Genomic DNA, 23191 nt, shown 5'->3' on the forward strand with positions numbered 1-23191 from the left:
GTTTTTTAGGGACTTTTAGATCCTTATGAACTTGAGCCACATCTCTCAGTGAGTTGAGAGATGTTGCAGGATTTGAAAGCAAAGTAATCTAATGATATGATGTACGTTTTCAAAAGGATTCCTCTGCCTCTTCTGTTAAGAATACCCTATTTCTGCTTTATTGACTATGCCAAAGCCTTTGACTGTGTGGATCACAATAAACTGTGGGAAATTCTGAAAGAGATGGGAATACCAGACCACCTGACCTGCCTCCTGAGAAGTCTGTATGCAGGTCAGGAAGCAACAGTTAGAACTGAACATGGAACAACAGACTGGTTTCAAATCAGGAAAGGAGTACGTCAAGGCTGTATATTGTCACCCTGCTTATTTAACTTCTATGCAGAGTACATCATGAGAAACGCGGGGCTGGCAGAAACACAAGCTGGAATAAAGATTGCCGGGAAAAATATCAATAACCTCAGATATGCAGATGACACCACCCTTATGGCAGAAAGTGAAGAGGAACTAAAAAGCCTCTTGATGAAAGTGAAAGTGGAGAGTGAAAAAGTTGGCTTAAAACTCAACATTCAGAAAGTGAAGATCATGGCATCCGGTCCCATCAAACAGTGGAAACAGTGTCACACTTTATTTTTTTGGGCTCCAAAGTCACTGCAGATGGTGACTGCAACCATGAAATTAAAAGACGCTTACTCCTTGGAAGGAAAGTTATGTCCAACCTAGACATCATATTCAAAAGCAGAGACATTACTTTGCCAACAAAGGTCCATCTGGTCAAGGCTATGGTTTTTCCTGTGGTCATGTATGGATGTGAGAGTTGGACTGTGAAGAAGGCTGAGCGCCGAAGAATTGATGCTTTTGAACTGTGGTGTTGGAGAAGACTCTTGAGAGTCCCTTGGACTGCAAGGAGATCCAACCAGTCCATTCTGAAGGAGATCAGCCCTGGGTGTTCTTTGGAAGGAATGATGCTAAAGCTGAAACTCCAGTACTTTGGCCACCTCATGCGAAGAGTTGACTCATTGGAAAAGACTCTGATGATGGGAGGGATAAGGGGCAGGAGGAGAAGGGGACGACAAAGGATGAGATGCCTGGATGGAATCACTGACTTGATGGACGTGAGTCTGAGTGAACTCTGGGAATTGGTGATGGACAGGGAGGCCTGGCGTGCTGCGATTCATTGGGTCGCAAAGAGTCGGACACGACTGAGCGACTGAAGTAAACTGAACTGATAGGGCACAGGGATAAAGGTGGGAGACCAGATGGAAAGCTAATGGGAAAGTCCTTCCCAGTAATAGGTGCATACCAATCTAGAGGTACTGGAATTTGTTTATCTATTAATTGATATTCAATTAGGTTTTCTGTAATTTTTTACTACTATGAAAGATTTTTCAACTCATTTCCTTGTATACACATCTTTAACAAGCATTTTGGAGTACTTCTGGGTCAAAGCAGATGAGCATTTTACACTTTGAAAATACTTGATCCCTTGCTTTTGAAAGAAGGTTCAATTCAGAAAATTGCCGTTTTTCATACTCTAGGTATTTATAATCTGTATTTTTCCAAAGGGTAATTTTAGGAGTTAAGTGTCTAAATGATTATTTCAATAATTATAAACAAAATTTTATTTCACTTAATGTTTGTTTTTAAATATGATGAATAATAATTTTAATGAAGGTATATATTCTGTTTTTTAGATTCTCAAAGTTTTTCCGACATCATTAACTTGGAGAAGCCTGTGATTTGTTCTTTGGCTGCCATAATAAGATACCTCAAAGAGTTTAACTTGGAAAAGGTGCTTTCCAAACCCAAGTAAGTGGTTTCTGAAAAATTTTTAGAAGGGTGGGGTTATATTAAAAAGCATTTCTTAAATTGAATTTAGTAAGTACTGTACTCAGTTACCTGCTGTTGATGGAATACTGTATTCTGGGGCAAGAGTGACCTGTGTGGTATTGTTACTGAGGAGTGTTAAAAATGTTAGTTAACATAAAAAATTAATAGAAGGCTTAAGAATTGGGTCAGTTTGTATTCATGATTGCTATTGAATGTATTTTAGTGTTGAGTAAAGAACTGTGCTTTATATTAAAGCACAGTTAATTGACAAGTAGTATTAAGAAGGGGTATTTAAAAGCGTTCATAAAACTTCATCACCTTTCTTATTCTTGATTTCAGTCATTATTTCACAGACCATAAAGATGAAGATAAAGAGGACAGCCACTAACATAGACAGCTTTTTAAAAGAGTGATTAACTTTGTAGAGTTGAGAGATTTAAAAGCTGGCAATTGACCTTCGAAGAAAGTGCTAGCTTAAAAGCTAGTGGGAAAAAAAGGGTAACAGAATAATTTTCTTGCCTTTCCATATTCTACCTTTACTGGCCTCTTACCTTTGGCTCTGTGAAGAATTATCCTGTATCATATTGATCCTGTAAGTAAGCTGCTTCCTCTTCTGCAGAGATGGAGTGGACAGATAGGAGCTGTCTCAGTAAAATATCATTTGGTACCAATATTGGGAAGTCCTTGTCTTTGTCTATTTTAACCCCACCCAATGCACTTCTGAGACTTCTACCCAGTGTCCCAAGTATTTTGAGGTATTTCTATTTTCATTTGGAGAAGGCAAGGGCACCCTACTCCAGTACTCTTGCCTGGAGAATCCCATGGACGGAGGAGCCTGGGGTAGGCTGCAGTCCATGGGGTCACGAAGAGTAGGACATGGCTGAGTGACTTCACTTTCACTTTCCTGCATTGGAGAAGGAAATGGCAACCCACTCCAGTGTTCTTGCCTGGAGAATCCTAGGGACGGCGGAGCCTGGTGGGCTGCGTCCGTGGGGTCGCACAGAGTCGGACACAACTGAAGCGACTTAGCAGCAGCAGCAGCCATTCTCATTAGAGAACAAACTATACTAAGCCATGTGTGAACCCTGGTCCTTGTTCATCCTGCTGTTTCTTATGATCTCATGTGACGTCCTCCACAATTTAAGGATCAGGGCTTGGCCAAAGACTTGAGCGCACCCTTCTGCATCTCTCTGTGTGTGTCTCTGTCATCTCTGGCATTCGGTCTCACAGTTTCAACTTTCCTTGGTCTCTCCAAGACGTTAGTCCTAGTGTTTATCTCTTTTTGTTCTTCTCTCAGGCACCACAGTTCTATGCTGCCTGATGTTCAACTGCCTGAAAAACAATTTAAAATACACACACAAACACACAATTATATACATATGTGTATGTGTATATATGTGTGTGTGCGCGCATATGTAATACAGTATGTCCAGTTTTCTAATTGTGGCTAAAGAGCAATGTTCATGCATTTCATCTTTTTATGAATGAAAGCAGGTGAGGTTCCATGATTAAATACCACACAAAAGCAACAGAAGAGGGAGATGTATAAAGTAACAGCAGCTTTCCTAAACAGTGTCTTTGTCTTGAAACTTATGGAAAACAAATTTTCACTTAAAAATTAGCAGTGGGAAAAGAACCAAATTGAAAATCCCATATAAAATTATAATAGAAAAGAATGGGGAACAGGATAATATCCTTATATAAAATAAACGCACACCAGAAAGACATGCTCACAGATGAAATAAAAACTATAACCTACTACTTCAAAATGAGCTAAACGACATTAAGGAAATGATGCTAAATGTGAAAGAACAAAGGAGAATAGATGAGAAATAGGAAGACTTTGAAATGAGATGATAAGACTTAAGAATGAACTATATGTCCAGAAAAGATCAATTTAGGAATAAAGAGTAAACTAGAAGGAACACAAAAGAATATAAATATAACACTGATACTGAAAACCGATTAACATGGCAAGCCAGATGAGACATCTATCCTTAGAAAACCCTACTTCAAGCTTGACTCTTGACTGGCATCCGGGACTTGCACTTGGGGCCAATCTCCAGCATTTTCTGGCAAGAATGACTCCCTGTGCCTAAACCATTTCTGCAGGCAGTATGGTTTATATTGGACAACTACTTACTTTCTGAGAGCTATAATTTTGGCACCTGCTCAGGAGCAGGTACCTTTGTAAAAACAGCCCCCCAGTGAAAAATCCGGAGAAGGCAATGGCACCCCACTCCAATACTCTTGCCTGGAGAATCCCGTGGATGGAGGAGCCTGGTAGGCTGCAGTCCATGGGGTCGCTAGAGTCGGACATGACTGAGCGACTTCACTTTCACTTTCATGCATTGGAGAAGGAAATGGCAACCCACTCCAATGTTCTTGCGTGGAGAATCCCAGGGATGGCGGAGCCTGGTAGGCTGCCATCTCTGGGGTCACACAGAGTTGGACACGACTGAAGCGACTTAGCAGCAGCAGTGAAAAATCCTGGGTGCTGAGTCTCTAATGAGCTTCTCTGGTAAATATTTCACATACATTGCCACAACTCACTCTGGGGTAGGTAAGTGCATCCTGTGTATTTCTGCCAAGGAGGACTCTTGGAAGCTTGCCCTTGGTTTCTTCCAGGCTTTGCCTTGTGTACCTTTTCGCTTTTCTGATTTTGCTTTATATCCTTTCACTGCAATAAATCATAGCTATATGAACTGTATGCTGAGTACTGTGTATTCTCCTAGTGAATCCTTGGAGATCTGTAGGTCATCTTTCTTACTATTTTCTTCTCTAATATGCTTACTGGCAGTAGTTAGGAATGCAAAGATATTCAGTTTAATTGCAAATAAATTAGAAGTGAATTTACAATAAAACTGAATTTTTGTAATATGATATAATTTCTAAGTTAACAATCAAAAGTTAGACTAATAGTGAATGTATGAACTCTGAAAACTATATAGAGAATTATTTTATACTATGGATTTCATATGTAAGATGGTGCATATGGTAGGTTTTTTTTTTCTGTTTTCATTTTCAAATAATGTTAACAGTATTTAAATAGAATCTTTGTAAGGGATTGATCTTTCACATAAGGTCTGCACCTTTGCTGCCTTTGTCTCAATCAGAAAGATTGGTTTTCATTTTTTTAAAAGTTGAAATAGGAGTGATGTGGAATCCTAAACTTCTTTGGCAATTTTTAGCAGGAATGTTTTTCTCCCATTATAAAACTTGATGTACATATACATCCTATGTATTATTGTTGTCTGAAATATTAATGAAGTATTTTCCCATGTTACTTGGAAGATTTCTGTTGAAGTTCACACAGTGTGAATGCTAGCCAGGCCTTGTTTATAAGGTTTATTTCAAAGCATATCAAATTTGGTTTCTTCCAAAAGGATAAATAATTTAGAGTTGCTTAATCAGTGATCATTCCTGATCACTAGGGAATGCTGACAGATACAACCCTGAGTTCAAAAATATATATATAATTCCTATTGAAAATAGGCACCAACAGAGGAAATTTCTTTTGTATTTGTAAGGAAGAGTCACAACTCCAGAGTACTTTATCATCCAAACATGGGAAACCTGAAAGCAGAGTTAGTTCTTTTAGTTGTTTGGTAATTATTGTGCCATAGGAATTGGTTTAACTTAATATTCCTAGTGGTCGATCTCTTTTATTAAGATCAGTGCAGATGTCAGTGCTGCTGGATTGTGGGTTCTTGATGCCAGCTAAGCATTCCCAGTGTCTGAGAATGATTAACATTTTATTGACAGGGGCATTTTTGTCGAAACTCATGCCCGTGGCATTAATACATCTCTGGTCAATAATATGTTAAGGTACTCAAGTGTTCATTAATCACCCCTAGGATGTAGTTTAAACCTGTCGGGAGAGGGGAAAGTAAATGACTTTATTTAAACTTATGAGACCTGGTTGGATACCAACTCAGAGGCCAGGCTAGCAGTACTTTCAACTGTTTTTCACCATGAAGGAGTATGAACATCTGTCATTTGTACAGCAAATCACTGCCCAATTGTTTCTTCCTAAAAATAATGTTTTACATTTTATTATTGTCTCTGGATGTTTCACATATATTTCTGGGCTTTATGACTCAAAGGAAAACAAAGAGACCCAAACTGGCCTCCCCATCGAAAGATGACAGACCTTTGCTGAGCATCTGCTTTCTGCTAGGCTCTGCAGGTGCTGCAAAATGTGTAAGGCATGAATAACCCATGCCTCCACAGAGCTTAGATCTATTAATAAGGATCACTGAAGAACATAAATTTCCATAATGCAAGGCAGATTAACAGTTACAAGAAGAAGAGATTGGCCGCACACACCTGCTATCAGTGTTGGAGTTGCTTCCCTCTGAAAATCTTTAACAAGTCATCTTTTGGAAGCTAGGTAAACCTGTCACAGGTATATTACACTGCCACAGGACAATGTTCAGTCACTAGGTAGTGTTCCTAATATGCAGCAAGTTATTTCTTTTTCAGGGCTCTGGGTCTTTGTTGTGGGAGTCATCTAGAAGTTAAGGCATCTCTCAATGAACACTGGCTCCTTGGCCTTGATTCTAGGCTCTAGATTCCTAGATGAAGGCTTTCTTCCATCACTGGCTTGGGAAACTGGATTTTATTTCTATCTTATTAGGGCCATGATGAGTGGGATTGGTTTTATGATGCAAACATTCATGCTTTCCCTCCAAATAGCTTAGTGACCTGCTGTTATTTTCCTTGCTTTGAAAAATGAGCCATCAAGTCTGTAAGTGCTGTGAATAGAAATGTCAAAGGACTGACTTATAAAGGAAATTAATTATTGAATTAGTAATGCATTGATTAATATGTTTTTTAACATGAAAGACTAACAAGGATGCAATTTGAATTGTGCATGCATTTAGTAATCACATTGAACTCAATACTCAAGCTTATTTGAAATTTACTGAGCTTTTAATCTAGTTTGGGGTACTTGGAGGGGCATAAGGGAAATGTGAATTCTTTGAACTTAAATAATTTCTACTTTTTCAGTTTAGACTCTACTAAAACATTAGCCACATGAATGTGTGGTCTTGATTATAGAATAAATAACATTTGCACGTATCAGAATGTTGATTAAAAGTTTTTAAAGTGTTTATCAAGATGGTCTCATGCCAAAGAAGAGGGAGGACATTTTAAAGCACCTTGACATATTTTTCTAGCAAATTGCATAGCTTTTCCTGAAGAGACCCCCCCACTTGCTTTTCTGATACTAAAAGACTATGCTTGATTTTATTACTGGAAATTAAAAAACTAAAAAGCTGTTAATACCATTACTTCCCTTGTTTTAGTTTTTGGTGTGAGAATGGCTGTCCTTTCACATCAGTTTACCTAAAAGCACCAGCACTGGTGGAAGACAATCTTTTAATGAATATTCTTCTGGCTTTTTTTGGTTTGATTTCCTATCAGAGGGCTAAAACTTTTGTTGTAATGTTACTGGAATATTTGTAACCACTGAATTTGTTTTTCTGTTTCTTAATGCACTTGCCTCATGGCTTTTATTTCATTCCTTTACAGGAATTTTAAACAGTTGTCAGGTGAAATGGAATTTATGACAATTAATGGAACAACATTAAGGAACCTGGAAATCCTTCAGAATCAGGTCAGGCAAACATAAGGGCTATTTGATTCAAAATGGTTTTGAAAAGAAATTTGGGATGAAGCAGCAGTCTGTTCTTAGTGCAGGTGAAACAGTATTGTCTTCAGCCGGCTGGTCTGCCTCACATCTCTTGGTAATGGTACTGCTCACTTTTTGGAGAATCAAACACATGAAATACTTACTCGGGGATTACATTGGGAGCTTTAGAGCATGCTTTTTAATGATTGAAGCAATATGGCCGTCCTCATAATTTTTATATTAAATATTTCTTTGGAAAGGTATCATCTTTAGAAATTAATATACAGTGGATATTTTTGATCTGCTTGGTTATGTTTTTCTACATATGTTTGTTTTCTATATAACTTTTTGTTAAAATGTCTGTAGCCTTACTTCATTGTCCAGCATATAAAACAAGTTTCTCTGATACTCCGTTTAACTGTAAGATACATAATATTTCACTTCACAAACTTTCATCATTGCTTACTTGCCCTTTATTGATGAATGTGAAGGATAATGAAGATATTAAAATTGTTGCTTTCATTCATTAAATTATCACTTGAAAGTGTGAGCTACTATATTGTAAAAATAATGTTATTATAACATAAAGTCACAAAAATATAAGGTAGTTCCGAGTCATTTGAGTAAGTAGGAAGAGCTGAACCATCTGCTGTGAATCACTGCTATTGCTGTGAATTAAAGTAAATGCTGAATTAGTCAGTCTCCTGACTCTTGGATTTGTTTATTACTGTCTAATTTCTCTCATTCAGGTTTCTCCCTCTGCCAGGCTGTCCTTATGTACTGCAGTCAGCCTTCCTGTTATGCATGAGCATTTTTATCATATCGTTCTGTTATTTGGAAGTTGAGCATCTTTCCCACAAGTCTTTCTCTTCAACGCTATATACATCCCCAAGACAGGAAACAAGTGGTAGGAGTAGAGCCCACAGTCAGAGCCTCCAGATGCAGCCCCAGCATTCCAAGATTTCCGTACTTCTTCCACATCCTTCCTGTTCAGGTCCTATCACAGTGGCGTCAGTTCCAAAATCAAAGTCCTAAGGCAAAAATCATCCATCCTCAAAATACCCTTTAAAAACCCCTTTCTCTATTAGGACTCGGGCGCTTGTAGAAGTGGAGGCTGAGAGTTAACATCTTCTGCTTGTCTTCGCACTTCAGCTTTCTCTTCCTTTCCATGGATCAGTGGAAAAGGGTCATGAGGAGGGGTCTGAGTAGCAGAGAGAGCAAAGGTGTAACAGGCCTCCGTCTCCCCGACCTGTCCCTCTCCCATCTGAGTGTGCTTCTCCAGTGCTCCGCGCTCTTCCTGGGACCCTTCACTGTGGTCCCAGCAGTTGGGCTTTTGTCTCAGGATGGGATGGTGCAGTCACCTATGTGGATTCCCCTCATAGGTCAGCTCTGCGTGCCCAGCTCATCATCAGGGAACCTTCCATGACCACTGTTGTTCCCATGCTCTGCTTTAAACTCCCGAGGTCTGGAGAGGTTGTAGCACACCTTTTATAGTTGCCTTCTGCCGGATGACATCGTGTCCTCATTGGGAGCCTTTCCTCCCACACTTGGATATAAGAGCCCTGAGGGAGGGACTGTGTCTTAATATACCTTTGCCAGTCATTCTACTGAGCACACGGGAGGTGTCCTGTAAGTACCTGTTTGTTGATATGAAGGAAAAGGAAAAGGCAAAAACAAATTCAGATGAAAATTGTAACTCTGTGTTCCAAATTAAACAAACCTATTAATAGACATTTTGTGTTACAGTGAAACCTTGGTTAAAATTAAATACAATCTCTAGTTAATTGTAAATTTTTTCAATGGTTTGAAGTAGCAAAGCATAGATAAATTTTTGCTAAGGATTTAACAAGGCAGGCTAAAATCAAACCCTCCAGGGTACAGTCCTAGGGTGCAGTGCACGTTCACGTCTTTCCTTAAGAGAAAGTGTTGTCATGAGATTATCTGTCTTTAGAATGTCAACTCTTAGGTAGTGGGAGATACTGAATTGCCAAAGGAACATGAAATTATTTTCACTGTGCTTTCCTAAGCCAGGAAAGGATGCAGTTATATTTTTAAGGTGTTCAGGACAGATGTTTTAAAAGAGACTTCTCAGTAATTTATTGTTAGTTAAAAACTACACATAAAGTGTATCTTTCTTATGCAAAATGTCATTACTTTGTGTGTGTTTATTTGGATGTGTGTGTGTGTGCGTGTGTGCTGAGTTGCTTCAGGTGTGTCCGACTCTTTGCAACCCTGTGGATCTTAGCGCACCAGCCTCCTCTGTCCATGGGATTCTCCAGGCAAAAATACGGGAGTGGGTTGCCGTACCCTCCTCCAGAGGATCTTCCTGACCCAGGGATTGAACCTGTGTCTTTTCCATCTCCTACATTGGCAGGCAGGGTCTTTACCACTAGCACCTCCTGGGAAACAGAATGTGTGTGTATTTGTATGTATATATATATATACATTGAACACCTGTTTTGAGCATAAAAGCTAAGCATGTGTAAGATTATAATTGGGGAATATGGAATAATTAGGGCACATGAACAACTGGCAATTTTGGTCCAAATACCATCATTGAGTTAATAAAACGTGCTTTCTGGTCTTTTTTAGACTGATATGAAAACCAAAGGAAGTTTATTTTGGGTTTTAGACCATACTAAAACTTCATTTGGGAGACGCAAGTTAAAGAAGTGGGTGACCCAGCCACTCCTTAAATTAAGGTAAAAGGAATTCTTTTTTGTGTTTCATCTGAAATTATATAAAGTTATAAAATTAAAGGTACATCAGCCTCCTTAAAACCAAGGTCACCATGGTTTATAAGAACACCATTTTCAATTGGGGAAGATTTCACTTTGTAGCTAGTGATATACTATCCAATATCATAAGGATTTTTTCCTTGTTCCCAAGAATGAGTCTTTGCAGTTGAAAGACATGGGATCTACCTGGGGAGAGTGAGGTAATCAGTTGGTTTGGGTCATCAGTAGCATAGGGTGTAGGGAGAGAGGGGCTGGGAAGATGGGGCACTGCCTTTGTTGAGGGCTTTGCAGGCTGGGCTGAGGAGCTAGTAGCCAGAGGCAGTTAATCCAGTGGTTCTGCACACGGGAGTGCTGGATCAGAGCTGGTGGGTGTAGGGGGATGGAGAAAGTAGTGACGGGTAGGGGACAAGTTAGCAAGTTCACGGAGAGGTTCTGAGAACCTGAGCTAGAGAAGGAGTGTAGGAATCTGAAAGAGGGCTTCTGTGTGAGATGTTTAAGAGAGAAGAATGAGTAAACTAGGAGAGCTTTCAGGAAAGGTAGGTGAGTCTGGTGCCTAAGCATAGTGGTCTCCAAGCTTGTCTGCACATTGAAGTCATCTGGGAAGCTCCAAAAACTTATACCTGTATTCTGCCACCACATATTGTGACTTATTAGTGTGGCCTGGGAGTTGGAATTTTTAAAAGCTCCCTAGATAATTCTGACACGCAGATAGATTTGGGAGCTGTGACCTGTGCCTCTCACTTAGTAGGAGTCCCAGTAATGTTGACTGAATGACTGAATGCTGTTACCTACTGTGCTTTTGCTCTGTCCCAGTATTTAATATTCAAATCATCTTCTGAGATAGATCCTTGAGATGAGTAAAGAGATTCAGAGAGTTTCAATAACTTGCTCAACATTTCACAACTGGGTAGACCGTAAAGGTAAGATCAGCATTGACTCCATCCTGAACAGCTTCCCATATGGACTGAGCAGAGAGGGGGTGGTGCTGGTGTTATATGAGTGTGAGTCAGTCTCACTAAGGCCATAGCCCGTCAGCCCCGGCACACCGCGTTCTCACCTTTGCAGTAGTACAATACCTTCTCACAGGCTGCTGTAAGGAACAGAATAAGACAGTAATCCTAACTGCCATGTTTGAGCTCCTTATCATACAGCAAGCACTGTGCCAGGAGCTTTATGTGCATCGTCTCTTTTAAACTGCACAGTGGCCTCCCTCATGGCTGCATTTTATGCTGGCTTGGTAAATAGCCATCTTTGGCAAAGGATAGCAGATGTCACTGTTGGTCATAGGCTTTAAAATACTGTTTTGATGATGATAATTACTAAATCATTTCAGGTTTTAGTGGGTTATTATGATTTCTTTTCTTGACCATAAAGACCTTCAGGTAGTGAAAACTGACTTAGGTAAAGATGAAACTCTGAAAATGGAAGTCTCTGCTTTGGACCAGCATTTGTATGAGATAAAGATGCCTCATGGAACAAGAGCAGGCAGTCTGTGGACAGCAGTGTAAGAAGCATTGCCTGCTGGCTGATGGAAAGGCATCTGTCTAAGCAGCCACACCGTTCTTACTATTTTTTTTTTTTTGATTGGTTGAAATATTCAGCAGAAACAGACTTACTAGCAGACTTTTTCATGTAAATGAAAATTTTTATTTCTGTTGTTAAACTTGTTTTGTATAAAGAGGATTAATTTGAGATGAATTCAGTAGACCATATTGTATGTTCCTTGTGGGTTGATCATATTCTTCCTGGGATCCTCCCTGCCCAGAAAGGCTGAGAGAAAGCACTCCATGCGTTGAGCTCCAGTGCTTTCAAGTGTGAACATTAGACCATTCTAAAGCGTATATAGCTGAAAACAAGCACACAAAGCTTCTTCTTTTGCCCTTTTTATTTTAGGTCATGGTTTTAAAACTTTAAGCTCTCTAATCAATTAAAACTGACTTCAGAAGAATTCCAGTTAAATCTTAATTGCACTTGCAACCTGTTCCAAATACCTAGAGAAAATCTTTAGCTGATTAGTCAGTTGTTCAGCTGTATAGTCGTTGTTGTTTTAATGCTGACATTAGGTGCCATGCTGATCATGTCAATTGTTTATCCAGGCTAATATTCTGTCTCTGACATTGGCGACCAAAGGTTAGTTTAGGGCTTAGTTTTCTTCTATCGTGAGATCATAGAAAAATTATTGGTGACAAGGGAATTCAGCATGATGTAAAGTGGGTTTCCCTAAGTTTTTCAAGAGCCCATTATTTGTCAGTCATCCATGAATTATCTTAAATCTCTTTATATTTTTATAAATATATATATATTTTATATTTTTAGTCTATTTTAATTCCCAGTGCAATCACAGTTCATAAATTCAGGACCAGATGTTTCAAGTTTCAGAGGATTTTCCACTCCCACTACTTTTTATTCTGCAAAATGACTTCTTTGGTGCAGGATTTTCTAGTGACTTTCTAGAAAGTATAAATGGCTTTGACCCTATTCTTATTGACTGATCAAAGAATTCACTTGGGTTATTGAGATCAGATTTTACTCTATTGAAACCACATCGGCCTGTATAAATAGGTTATGCTTCTTATGTGTTATGACTTATGCTTTTTATCAGTTCTCTAATTTAGGCAGGAAGCTTCTTCAGTGTAGGTCTCTGGTTTCTTATAAATGAATGTCATGTTGGTAAGCCATTATTCCTAAGACCTTTTAAAATTAAATAAATTATATTGAATTCATTTTTTCAAGGTCTGGTCTTTGAATTTTTTCTGTTTCTTTTAGTTGATAAGTTGTGTCAATCTTATATATATATATACCATATGTACTTTATTGGTTTTGTCCACAAATCCCCAAATGCAAATTCTGCTTGTAAATACAGTAATGATTGGGCAGGTAGGAGCAGGGGAAAGAAAACTTTGAGAAGTGTGGCATGAGTCTCTTAAGTGATATTTTAGGCAAAAGATTAGTTTCTAAGGCAGATCTGGTCGTAATAGAAGTAGTACTAAAGATTCCGTAAAAACTTACTCTGTATTTTGAAATATTAACAAAAGTAAGTTCTGAGCTTTCTCCATGAGTACTTCTTTTTCTGTTATTGTTTAGTCACTAAGTTGTGTCTGACTCTTTTGCAACCCCATGTACTGTAACCCACCAGGCTCCTCTCTCCGTGGGATTTTTCAGGCAAGGGTACTAGAGTGGGTTGCCATTTTCTTCTCCAGGGGATCTTCTTGACCCAGGGTTCAAACCTGCATCTCCTGCTTGGCAGGTGGATTCTTTACCACTGAGCCACCAGGGAAGCCCACCTCTTTTTGTGTTCCTGCACCTTATATGTTGTTGTTACCTGTGGTTCTCTTCTGGGGCGTCTTCTCACTTTCAGCACTGCTTAGGGTCTTACCTGTGGCCGTGGCATCTCCTGTAACTTCATGTGCTGATGGCTTGGTCACCATCATCTCCCCCAGTTCCAGACCCACACATCCGCGAGCACATTTCTGCCTCAGGAAACGTTCCACATGAGTTGCAAAAGAAATTGGAAATAACATTATTTCCTTCAGTGAGAGAGTGATCTCTTGGAAATGCAGCTCTCGTGTGTGAGTGCATGCCCATACAGGTATGCATATACACTTACAGAACAGCAGAGTATTGACCACAAAAGGAACCTGAGAAATCAGTTTCTCCACTCTTAGTGGAGGAATTATTTTGACCAATGATGAAAATAGTCTGTCTGTAAGAAGTAGTATTATATCACCTTGCCTTTTTGTAAAATCACTTTTTATGAAAGACTCTCAGATGAAAGCCTTTTTGTAAAGACTTTGTTTATCAAGAAGGCTAAGTATCTCCACCCGTCTGGTCTTGCCCTTCTCTGTTCCTGTCTGCACTACCCAAAGATGATTGAAAAAACAATGTGTCTCTGATTATGTTTTGCTCTCCACTATTTACAGTTCTCACAACACACTGAGGTGTAATTTATTTCTGGACCTTTGTACAGTCTGTTCCCTTTTTCTAAAATGGAAACTACTCATTTCTGTTTCCCTCTTAATTTCCTGGCTGCTTCTTCAAAGTTTCCTTTGCTCTCTGTTCATCTCTGTATTTTTTTTTTTTTAATATTGTTTCTTAAAGATTTTCTCTCTCTCTCTTTTTTAAATATGGACCTTTTCCAAAGTCTTTATTAAACTTATTACAATATTGTTTCTGTTTTATGTTTTGGCCCCTTTTGGCTGTGAGGCATGTGGGATTCCAGCTCCCTGACCAGGGATCGAACCCGCACCACCTGCATTGGAAGTCGAAGTCTTAACCACTGGACTGCCAGGGAAGTCCCTTTCTCTGTGTCTTTAAATGTGGGAGTTCTGAGGCCTGAATCTTAGGAGCTCCATTTTCTTCCTTCCCTTATCCTTCCTTCCCCTCCTCTCTCCAATGAACTTACCTAAACCAATGACCCTAAATATCAAAATGTCAGTGATTCTCAAATTTATGTCTTTTGTCCTTACCCTGCTCTATTCTCCAGGCTTATATATTCAACTTAGACTCCTAACCACATAGGTGTATCACAAGCATCTCAAGCTTAACATATTTAACCCTATTCCTCCTTCTGGTTTCCCTGTTCTAGGAACCAGCTGCTCTACCTCATGAGATTCGTGGGCCAGAAGCCTGGGAGTTACTCTGGATGCTTCCTTTTGACAACCACATCCAATCTAAGTCCTTTTGCTTTTATCTCTAAAATATATCCATAGTCTGTGTGTGTCTTGCCATCTTGACCACCATCACCCTGGTCTAAATTCTCAGTAGCTCCCACTTGGGACTGCAGCAGTATCCTCCTAACTGATCTCTCTCTCTCTCTTTTTTTTAAACTATTTATTTTGTCTCGGGCTATAGCCGATTAACAGTGCTGTCACGGTTGCGGGTGGACAGCAAAGGCAGTCATCCATATACACGTATCCATTCTCCCACAAGCTCCCTTCCCATCCAGCCTGCCACATAACATTGAGCAGAGTTCCCTGTGCTATACAATATGTCCTTGTTGGTTGTCCATTTTAAATATAGCACTAACTGATTTCCCTTTAGAAAGTGAAAACTGAATTATGTCACTCCCCTTCCTTAATCCTCATTGGCTTTCCATTGTGCTTCGGGTAAAATTAAAATTCTTAAACATGGCTCTTCAGTATGACTGTGCATTCGTGCGTTCATTGTTTCCTGATCACTCTGGCCTTCCTCTGATTTCTGAGTATCCCAGAACTTTCTCTCATCTTTTGGTCTCTGCATTTACTCGTCTTTCTATCTAGAATGTTCTTTGCTCTCTCTTCAATTTTTACAGTTAGCTCCTCTGTTCTTTAGGTTTTACCTTAAAGTGCTACTTCTTCAGAGAGTTTTTTCTTTGCCCTCCTAATCCAAGTTATATTCTTCATATCATTCTTGAATAGTATATAGGACTTATTATGATTGATATTTGTTTATCAGTGTTGTTTAATATCTGTCTCACAAAACTGTGTGTTTCATTTATAACAAGCATTCGATAACTATCTTTCCCCTGTGCGCATTTCTCTACATGTGTACTTTTCAAACAAAATATGTTATTATTGTAAAATATGCATAATGTATAATTTATCATCATCATAATTTTTATGTATCAGTAAATATATTACATTCATGAAGTACATTTGAAAATGTAATAAATACATTAATATTGTTGTGCAACCACAACACAGTCCATCTTCAGAACTCTTTTCATCTTGCAAAACTGAAACTCAGTACACTTTACTGAATAACTTCTCATTACCTCCTTTTCCTAACCTTGAGCAAACACCATATTACTTTCTGTCTTTATGAATTTGACTATTCTAGGTACCCCACAAAGGTGAAATAACACAAGGTTTGTCTTTTTGTGACCATCTTATTTCATTTAGTGTGATATCTTCAAGGTTCATTCATGTTGTATATATCGATATTTTGTCCTTTTTTGAAAAATTGAGGTATAGTATGTAGTTGCTTTATAATATTTTATTAATTTCAGTTGTATAACACAGTAGTTCAATATTTTTATAGATTATACTCAATTTAGGAGAAGGCAATGGCACCCTACTCCAGTACTCTTGCCTGGAAAATCCCATGGACGGAGGAGCCTGATAGGCTGCAGTCCATGGGGTCGCAAAGAGTTGAACACAACTGAGAGATTTCACTTTCACTTTTCACTTTCATGCATTGGAGGAGGAAATGGCAACCCATTCCAGCGTTCTTGCCTGGAGAATCCCAGGGATGGCGGAGCCTGGTGGGCTGCCGTCTGTGGGGTAGCACAGAGTCGGACACGACTGAAGCGACTTAGCAGCAGCAGCAGCAGCATAATCAATTTAAAGTTATTACAAAATAATGACTATAATTCCCTGTGTTGTACAATATATCCATTATTTGTTCTATACATAGTGGTTTATGTCTCTTAATCCTATACCTCTACCTTGCCCAGCCCACTTTTCATCTCCCAGCTGGTAACCACTAGTTCATTCTCTAAATCTGTGAGTCTGTTCTTGTTTTGTTATATATGTTTATTTGTTTTACTTTTTTAGAGTCTGCATATAAGTGATTCAGTTCAGTTCAGTTCAGTTCAGTCACTCAGTCGTTTCTGACTCTTTGTGACCCCATGAATCGCAGCATGCCAGGCCTCCCTGTCCATCACCAGCTCCCGGAGTCTACCCAAACCCATGTCCATCTAGTCAGTGATGCCATTCAACCATCTCATCCTCTGTCGTCCCCTTCTCCTCCTGCCCTCAATCTTTCCCTGCATCAGGGTCTTTTCTAATGAGTCAGCTCTTTGCATCAGGTGGCCAAAGTATTGGAGTTTCAGCTTCAACATCAGTCCTTCCAGTGAACACCAAGGACTGATCTCCTTTAGGATGGACTGGTTGGATCTCCTTGTAGAGTCCAAGGGACTCTCAAGAGTCTTCTCCAACACCACAGGTCAAAAGCATCAATTCTTTGGTGCTCAGCTTTCTTTATAGTCCAACCCTTACATCCATACATGATTACTGGAAAAACCATAGCCTTGACTAGACGGACCTTTGTTGACAAAGTAATGTCTCTGCTTTTTAATGTGCTGTCTAGGTTGGTCATAACTTTCCTTCCAAGGAGTAAGTGTCTTTTAATTTCATGGCTGCAGTCACCATCTGCAGTGATTTTGGAGCCCAGAAAAATAAAGTCAGCCACTGTTTCATGTTTCCCCATCTATTTTCCATGAAGTGATGGGATGCCATGATCTTCGTTTTCTGAATGTTGAGATTTAAACCAACTTTTTCACTCTCCTCTTTCACTTTCATCAAGAGGCTCTTTAGTTCTTCTTCACTTTTTGCCATAAGGGTGGTGTCATCTGCATATCTGAGGTTATTGAGATTTCTCCCAGCAGTCTTGATTCCAGCTTGTGGTTCTTCCAGTCCAGCGTTTCTCATGATGTACTCTGCATATAAGTTAAATAAGCAGGGTGACAGTATACAGCCTTGGTGTACTCCTTTTCCTATTTGGCAGAGAGTATTTGTCTTTCTCTGACTTATTTCACAAAGCATAATACTATCTAGGTCTATCCACATTATTGCAAATTGTAGAATTTCATTCTTTTTTATGGCTGAGTAATATTCCATTGTATATATATCACAGATTCTTTACCTGTTCATCTGTTAGTGGACACTTAGGTTATTTCCGTATGTTGGTTTTTCTAAATAGTGATCATGTGATCATTGGGGTACGTGTATCTTTTCAGATTAGTGTTTTTGTTTTCTTTAAATGTATATCCAGCAGTAGAATTACTGGGTTATATGGTATTCTATTATTAGTTTTTTGAGTAGCCTCCATACTGTTTTCCATATTGGCTGCAGCAATTTACAATCTCACCAATAGTGTACTGTCGTTCAGTCACTCAGTCCTGTCCAACTCTTTGTGACCTCATGGACTGCAGCTTGCCAGGCTTCCCTGTCCTTCACTATCTCCCAGAGTTTGCTCAAACTCATGTGCATTGAGTTGTTGATGCCATCCAACCATTTCATCCTCTGTTGTCCCCTTCTTCTCCTGCCTTAAATCTTTCCCAGCCCCAGGGTCTTTTCCAGTGAGTCAGCTTTTTGCCTCTGGTGACCATAGTATTAGAGCTTCAGCTTTAGCATCAGTCCTTCCAATGATATTTAGAGTTGATTTTCTTTAGGTTTGACTGATTTTATTTCCTTACTGTCCAAGGGACTCTGAAGAGTCTTCTCCAGCATCACAGTTCGAAAGCATCAATTCTTCAGCACTTAGCCTTCATTATGGTCCAACTCTCACATCCCTACATAACTGCTGGAAAAACCATAGCTTTGACTATATGGACCTTTGTCAGCAAAGTGATGTCTCTGCTTTTTTAATATGCTGTCTAGGTTTGTCATAGCTTTTCTTCCAAGGAGCAAGTGTCTTTTAACTTCATGGCTGTAGTCACAGTCCTCAGGGATTTTGGAATCCAAGAAAATAAAGTCTGTCACTTTCTACTTTTTTCCCTATCTATTTGCCGTGAAGTGATGGGACTGGATGCCATGATATTCAGTTTTTGAATGTTGAGTTTCAGTCTTTTTCACTGTCCTCTTTCACCTTTATCAAGAGGCTCTTTAGTTTCCCCTTTGCTTTCTGCCATGAGGGTAGAGTCACCTGCATGTCTGAGGTTATTGATATTTCTCCCAGCGGTCTTGATTCCCGCTTGAGCTTCATCCAGGTTGGCATTTCACATAATGCACTAGGGTTCCGTTTTCTCCTCTCCAACATTTATTTGTTGACTTTTTGATGATAGTCATTTTGACTGTTGTGAAGTTATAATTTTAATATGGTTTGATTCACATTTCTTTGATAATTAGTGATGTTGAGTATCTTTTCATATGCCTGTTGGCTATCTGTGTATCTCCTTTGGAAAAATGTCTATTCAGATCTTCTGCCCATTTTAAAAATTGTTTTATATTGAATTGTATGAGCTATTTATGTAATTTGGATATTAACTCCTTATCGGTCATGTCAGTTGTAAGTAACCTCCCAATCAGTAGGTTGTATTTTTGTTTTATTGACAGTTTCCTTGACTGTGCAAAAGCTTTCAAGTTTAATCAGACCTCATTTGTTTAGTTTTGCTTTTTTTTCTTTTGTCTTGGGAGGCAGATTCAAAAACATATTGCTATGAGTTATGTTGAAGAGTGTTCTGGCTATGTTTTCTTCTAGGAATTTTATGGTTTCAGGTCTTAGATTTAGATCTTTGAATCCATTTTGAGTTTCTTTTGTGTATGTTTCAATGATGTATTCTGATTTTACTGATTTACGTGTCACATCTAGTTTTTCCAGCATCACTTATTGAGGAGACTGTCTCTTGTTGCCGCCTTTGTCATAGATTAATTGACCATAAGTGCATGGGTTTATTTCTTGGCTGTCTACTCTGTTCCATTGATCTATACATCTGTTTCTGTACTCGTACCATACTGTTTTGATTACTGTAGCTTTGTAGTATTGTTATTAAGTGGATATTTATTATTCATTGAAGGAATAATTAAAAGAGTAACTCATTCAAGATCTAACTCAGATCCTGCCTCTGAAAAGTTCTTCTCCCTCAATCCCCACTTCATCCTTGTAGAAAGGTATCTTCCCTCAATTTTATCCTGCTTCTTACTCCTCCACCCCTGACACATACACAGAATGCATAATGAGGCTAACAGTGCTTTTAATATAACAGGTGATCAAGAAATTATGAACAAATGAATCCATTTAACAATCTTAGGGTTGTAAGTAGGCTTTGAAAATAAAAACACATCTATGTAAGGGAAGTTTATTTTTCTCAGAAAAACTCCTTGAATTAAAAGACCCTTAGAAGCAGTTTTTTTTTTTTTTTCATATGATTCCTTGTCTTAGTGCCATAGAATTGGTTCTGAGAAATCATTTCTTCCCTTCTAGTGGAATAATTGCTTGGTCTGATGTGAAAAGGTGATATTTAACCATGGAAGAAATGGTGTTGCAACATCTTGCATTCTTGTCACACCCCTCATAGGGTTAGAAGTTAGTCAGAGAAAGTCATATGACTTAGTAAGGAATCCAGGCTTGGTGACAAGAATCAGGCATAGCTAGTTTTAAGTATCGTGTAAAAAAAATCTAGCTTATAACTCTAAACTCATCTGAGTCAAACTTTATTTGCTTACAAATATTTAGAGTCATTATGATTTTCGAGTATGGCTTTTTAAAGTCCATACCAGTAGAATCTGAAGTACATAATGGGTCTGTTAGTTTATAATGGGTGCTGAAACGAAGTACCCAAAGACTAGGTGGCTTAAACAGCATGAATTTGTCTCACAGTTCTGGAGGCTAGAAGTCCAAGATCAAAGCATCTGTGTGTCTGTGAAGGAGAATCTATTCAGTGTCCCTCTCCTAGCTTCTAGTGGTTTGTTGTCAATCTTTGGTGTGTCACTTGGCTTATAGACGTGTCTTTTTTTTTTTTAAGGGATAATGCCTTTTGTTTTTTTCCTGTGTTTGTTTTACATTTTATTTATTTATTTTTGGCTGTGCCGAGCCTTCATTGCTCTACACAGGCTTTCTCTAGCTGTGACGAGTTGGGGCTACTTTCTCGCTGTGGTGCACAGGCTTCTCAGTGCTGTGGCTTCTCTTTTGCAGAGCATGGGCTGTAGGACACACAGGCTTCAGTAGTTGCAGTTCACAGGCTCTAGAGCATGTACTCAGTCATGATGCACGGGCTTGGTTGCTCCACAGCATCTGGACTCTTCCCAGACTGGGGATGGACCCATGTCCTGTGCATTAACAGGCGTTCTCTTACCCACTGCACCACCAGGGAAATCCAGTGTGTCACACTTACCTCTGCCTTCATGTTCGTGTGGTATTTTCCCTGTGTGCTTCTCTCTTCATACGGCATTCTTTTAGTAAGAATATAATCATATTGGATTAGGAGCTTACACTGTTCCATTATGACCTCATCTTAACCAATTGAATCTACAGTAACCTTACTTCCAAGTCAGGTCACATTCTGAGGCACTGGGGGTTAGGTCTTCAACACATATTTTTAGAGGGGACACAATTTCATCCATAACAGATAGGCTCAATTATTTCATATTTTTCCTTTTCTTGGCACAGACAGATCAAATGTGCTCATCTCTTGAATGGAAACAAGTGTTTTGATTATCATTTAAATGTGTCACACATTTTTATTCAACATCTGAAGTGAGATGGTAGAGAACACTGAATTTGTAAATTGCAAACGTTCTGTAATTTTATGCCTGTAGTACGGACTCTGAAAAATCTTTCATCTTCCTTACCTTTGAGAAACATTCTGGATTGTATCTGTCCAGGTGTAGGTATTTATGCAAAATGTTTAGATTGATTTTAGAGATGAAAAGGAAACTTTATTTTTTTAAAAAAAGAAAGGAAAGTATTTTGCTAGAAAGGAGATGTCCAGATCTAAGAGTTGAGAAAAGAAGAGTAGCCAAGGTGGGAGGAGGGAAGTGCTGAGGCTTGAGAGGTGAGTTCTGGTCTGTTCCTCTCTGTACCAGTGTCTACGTGGGGGAAGTAGGAGATGAAAACTCAAAAGGATCAAATGCATAGAAGATGGTAGCGGTTACTGCTTTTGTTTTATAGATGAGAAAAAGTGACATTCAGGTTCATTATCCAAGATTATCCAGCAAAGCACACAGGCATATCTGAAAGCACAGTTTTGGAGCAAATGAGACACTAGAGCTTGAGTTCAGATTTGCTCCCGCATTTCTGTCACTTGGGACAAGTTACGAACTTTTGAACACTTCAGTTTCTTCACTTGTAAAATGGAAATTGCACCACCTACCCTGTAGTGGTGTTATGAGGACCAATGAGATGGTCTGCATAAAGGGTTAGTGTGGATCCTGGCGTCAGTCACACGGTCAAGTGGCTGTGGACTTTATAATACCCCAAAATTGGAAGCAACCTGGCTATTAGGAGGGGAGTGCTAAAATAGTTACCTGGTCATACGTTAGAATACGGGATAGCAGTTAAAATGAATGAGTTGAGTCTACATGTTTTAACATGGATAACTCTCATAAAAATAATGTTTATGACATAGGACATGATAACCTATTTATCTAAGTGTTGTAACACACAGTAATACCATTTGTTGTTTCAGGTTTCAGACATAAGTGGCAGAAATATAAGTACAAGAAGTAGAAAGGATGTTTAATAACATCAGGAAAGTGGTTACTTCTGGGAAGAGAAGAAAGAGAAAGAAAAATGGATGGAGGAGTGTTTTCTGTGTGTTTGCAGTGTTTTATTTTTAGAAAGTAATAATATGGAGAAAATATACATATACACATATACATGTATATTTTTTTAAATGGTACTGCTACCACCCCTTCACCACCATCCTGATCAGGTGACAGTGAGATGCAAACTCAAGCCCATCTGTCTGGAAAGCCCATGTTAGACTCCAGAGCATTTACTTTTCACCTCATCTTGTTTTAGAAAGATGGGAAGTCAGTCCTGGCTGGGGGCTTCCAGTGGTGAAAGGAAGGAGGCTATGTGTCCCTGTTGTCAGCTGTCCAGTATATGTCCCCATCAGTTCTCCGGAATCTGGTGCTTCATGCATTGTGTCTTTTGTGTAGCTGTAGTTAGGATTTTGGAGAATGTGCAAGGGCTACTGGTGAGTAGGTGGGGGTCCCTGTGTGCATCTTTCTCAGAATCATACAACCATTAGCAGTAGAGCATTGTCATTGTCTGTGGTCAGGCTTGGATCACAACCTTTCTCTTTCATTTAATGCTTTAACTTGACCCAATCCTGGGGATTTAGGAAGCTCAGCTTTCTGTTCTGATTGCCCAGGTGCCCATTAACACTTAGTAGTATAAAATAGGTTTTTAAAATTTTGTATGATTTAATCTCAATGACAAGACAGTGTTCCTATTCTCAAGGAGCTTCTAATCTAATTTGACCAAGGTATAATCTTCTAGTGAGGAGGAGCTGAAAGTGAAGGAAACTTTAATACCTAAAATAAAATGCTTGCTCTTCACTATC

At 39.0% G+C, this 23191-nt stretch overlaps 1 protein-coding gene across 3 annotated transcripts in view; it reads left to right on the forward strand.

Moving 5' to 3' along the window:
- MSH3 (mutS homolog 3) overlaps positions 1-23191 on the forward strand; it is a 185987-nt gene that overhangs the window by 48867 nt on the left and 113929 nt on the right. For all 3 annotated transcript variants that reach the window (XM_010863368.1, XM_010863367.1, XM_010863366.1), the window contains exons 10-12: positions 1692-1806; positions 7366-7450; positions 10058-10167. In XM_010863368.1, the coding sequence (XP_010861670.1) occupies positions 1692-1806; positions 7366-7450; positions 10058-10167 (310 nt within the window). The remainder of the gene's footprint in view (positions 1-1691; positions 1807-7365; positions 7451-10057; positions 10168-23191) is intronic.

This window comes from Bison bison, unplaced genomic scaffold (genome assembly GCF_000754665.1).
Source record: "Bison bison bison isolate TAMUID 2011002044 unplaced genomic scaffold, Bison_UMD1.0 scf7180017864490, whole genome shotgun sequence".
Taxonomy (NCBI): Eukaryota; Metazoa; Chordata; class Mammalia; order Artiodactyla; family Bovidae; genus Bison; species Bison bison.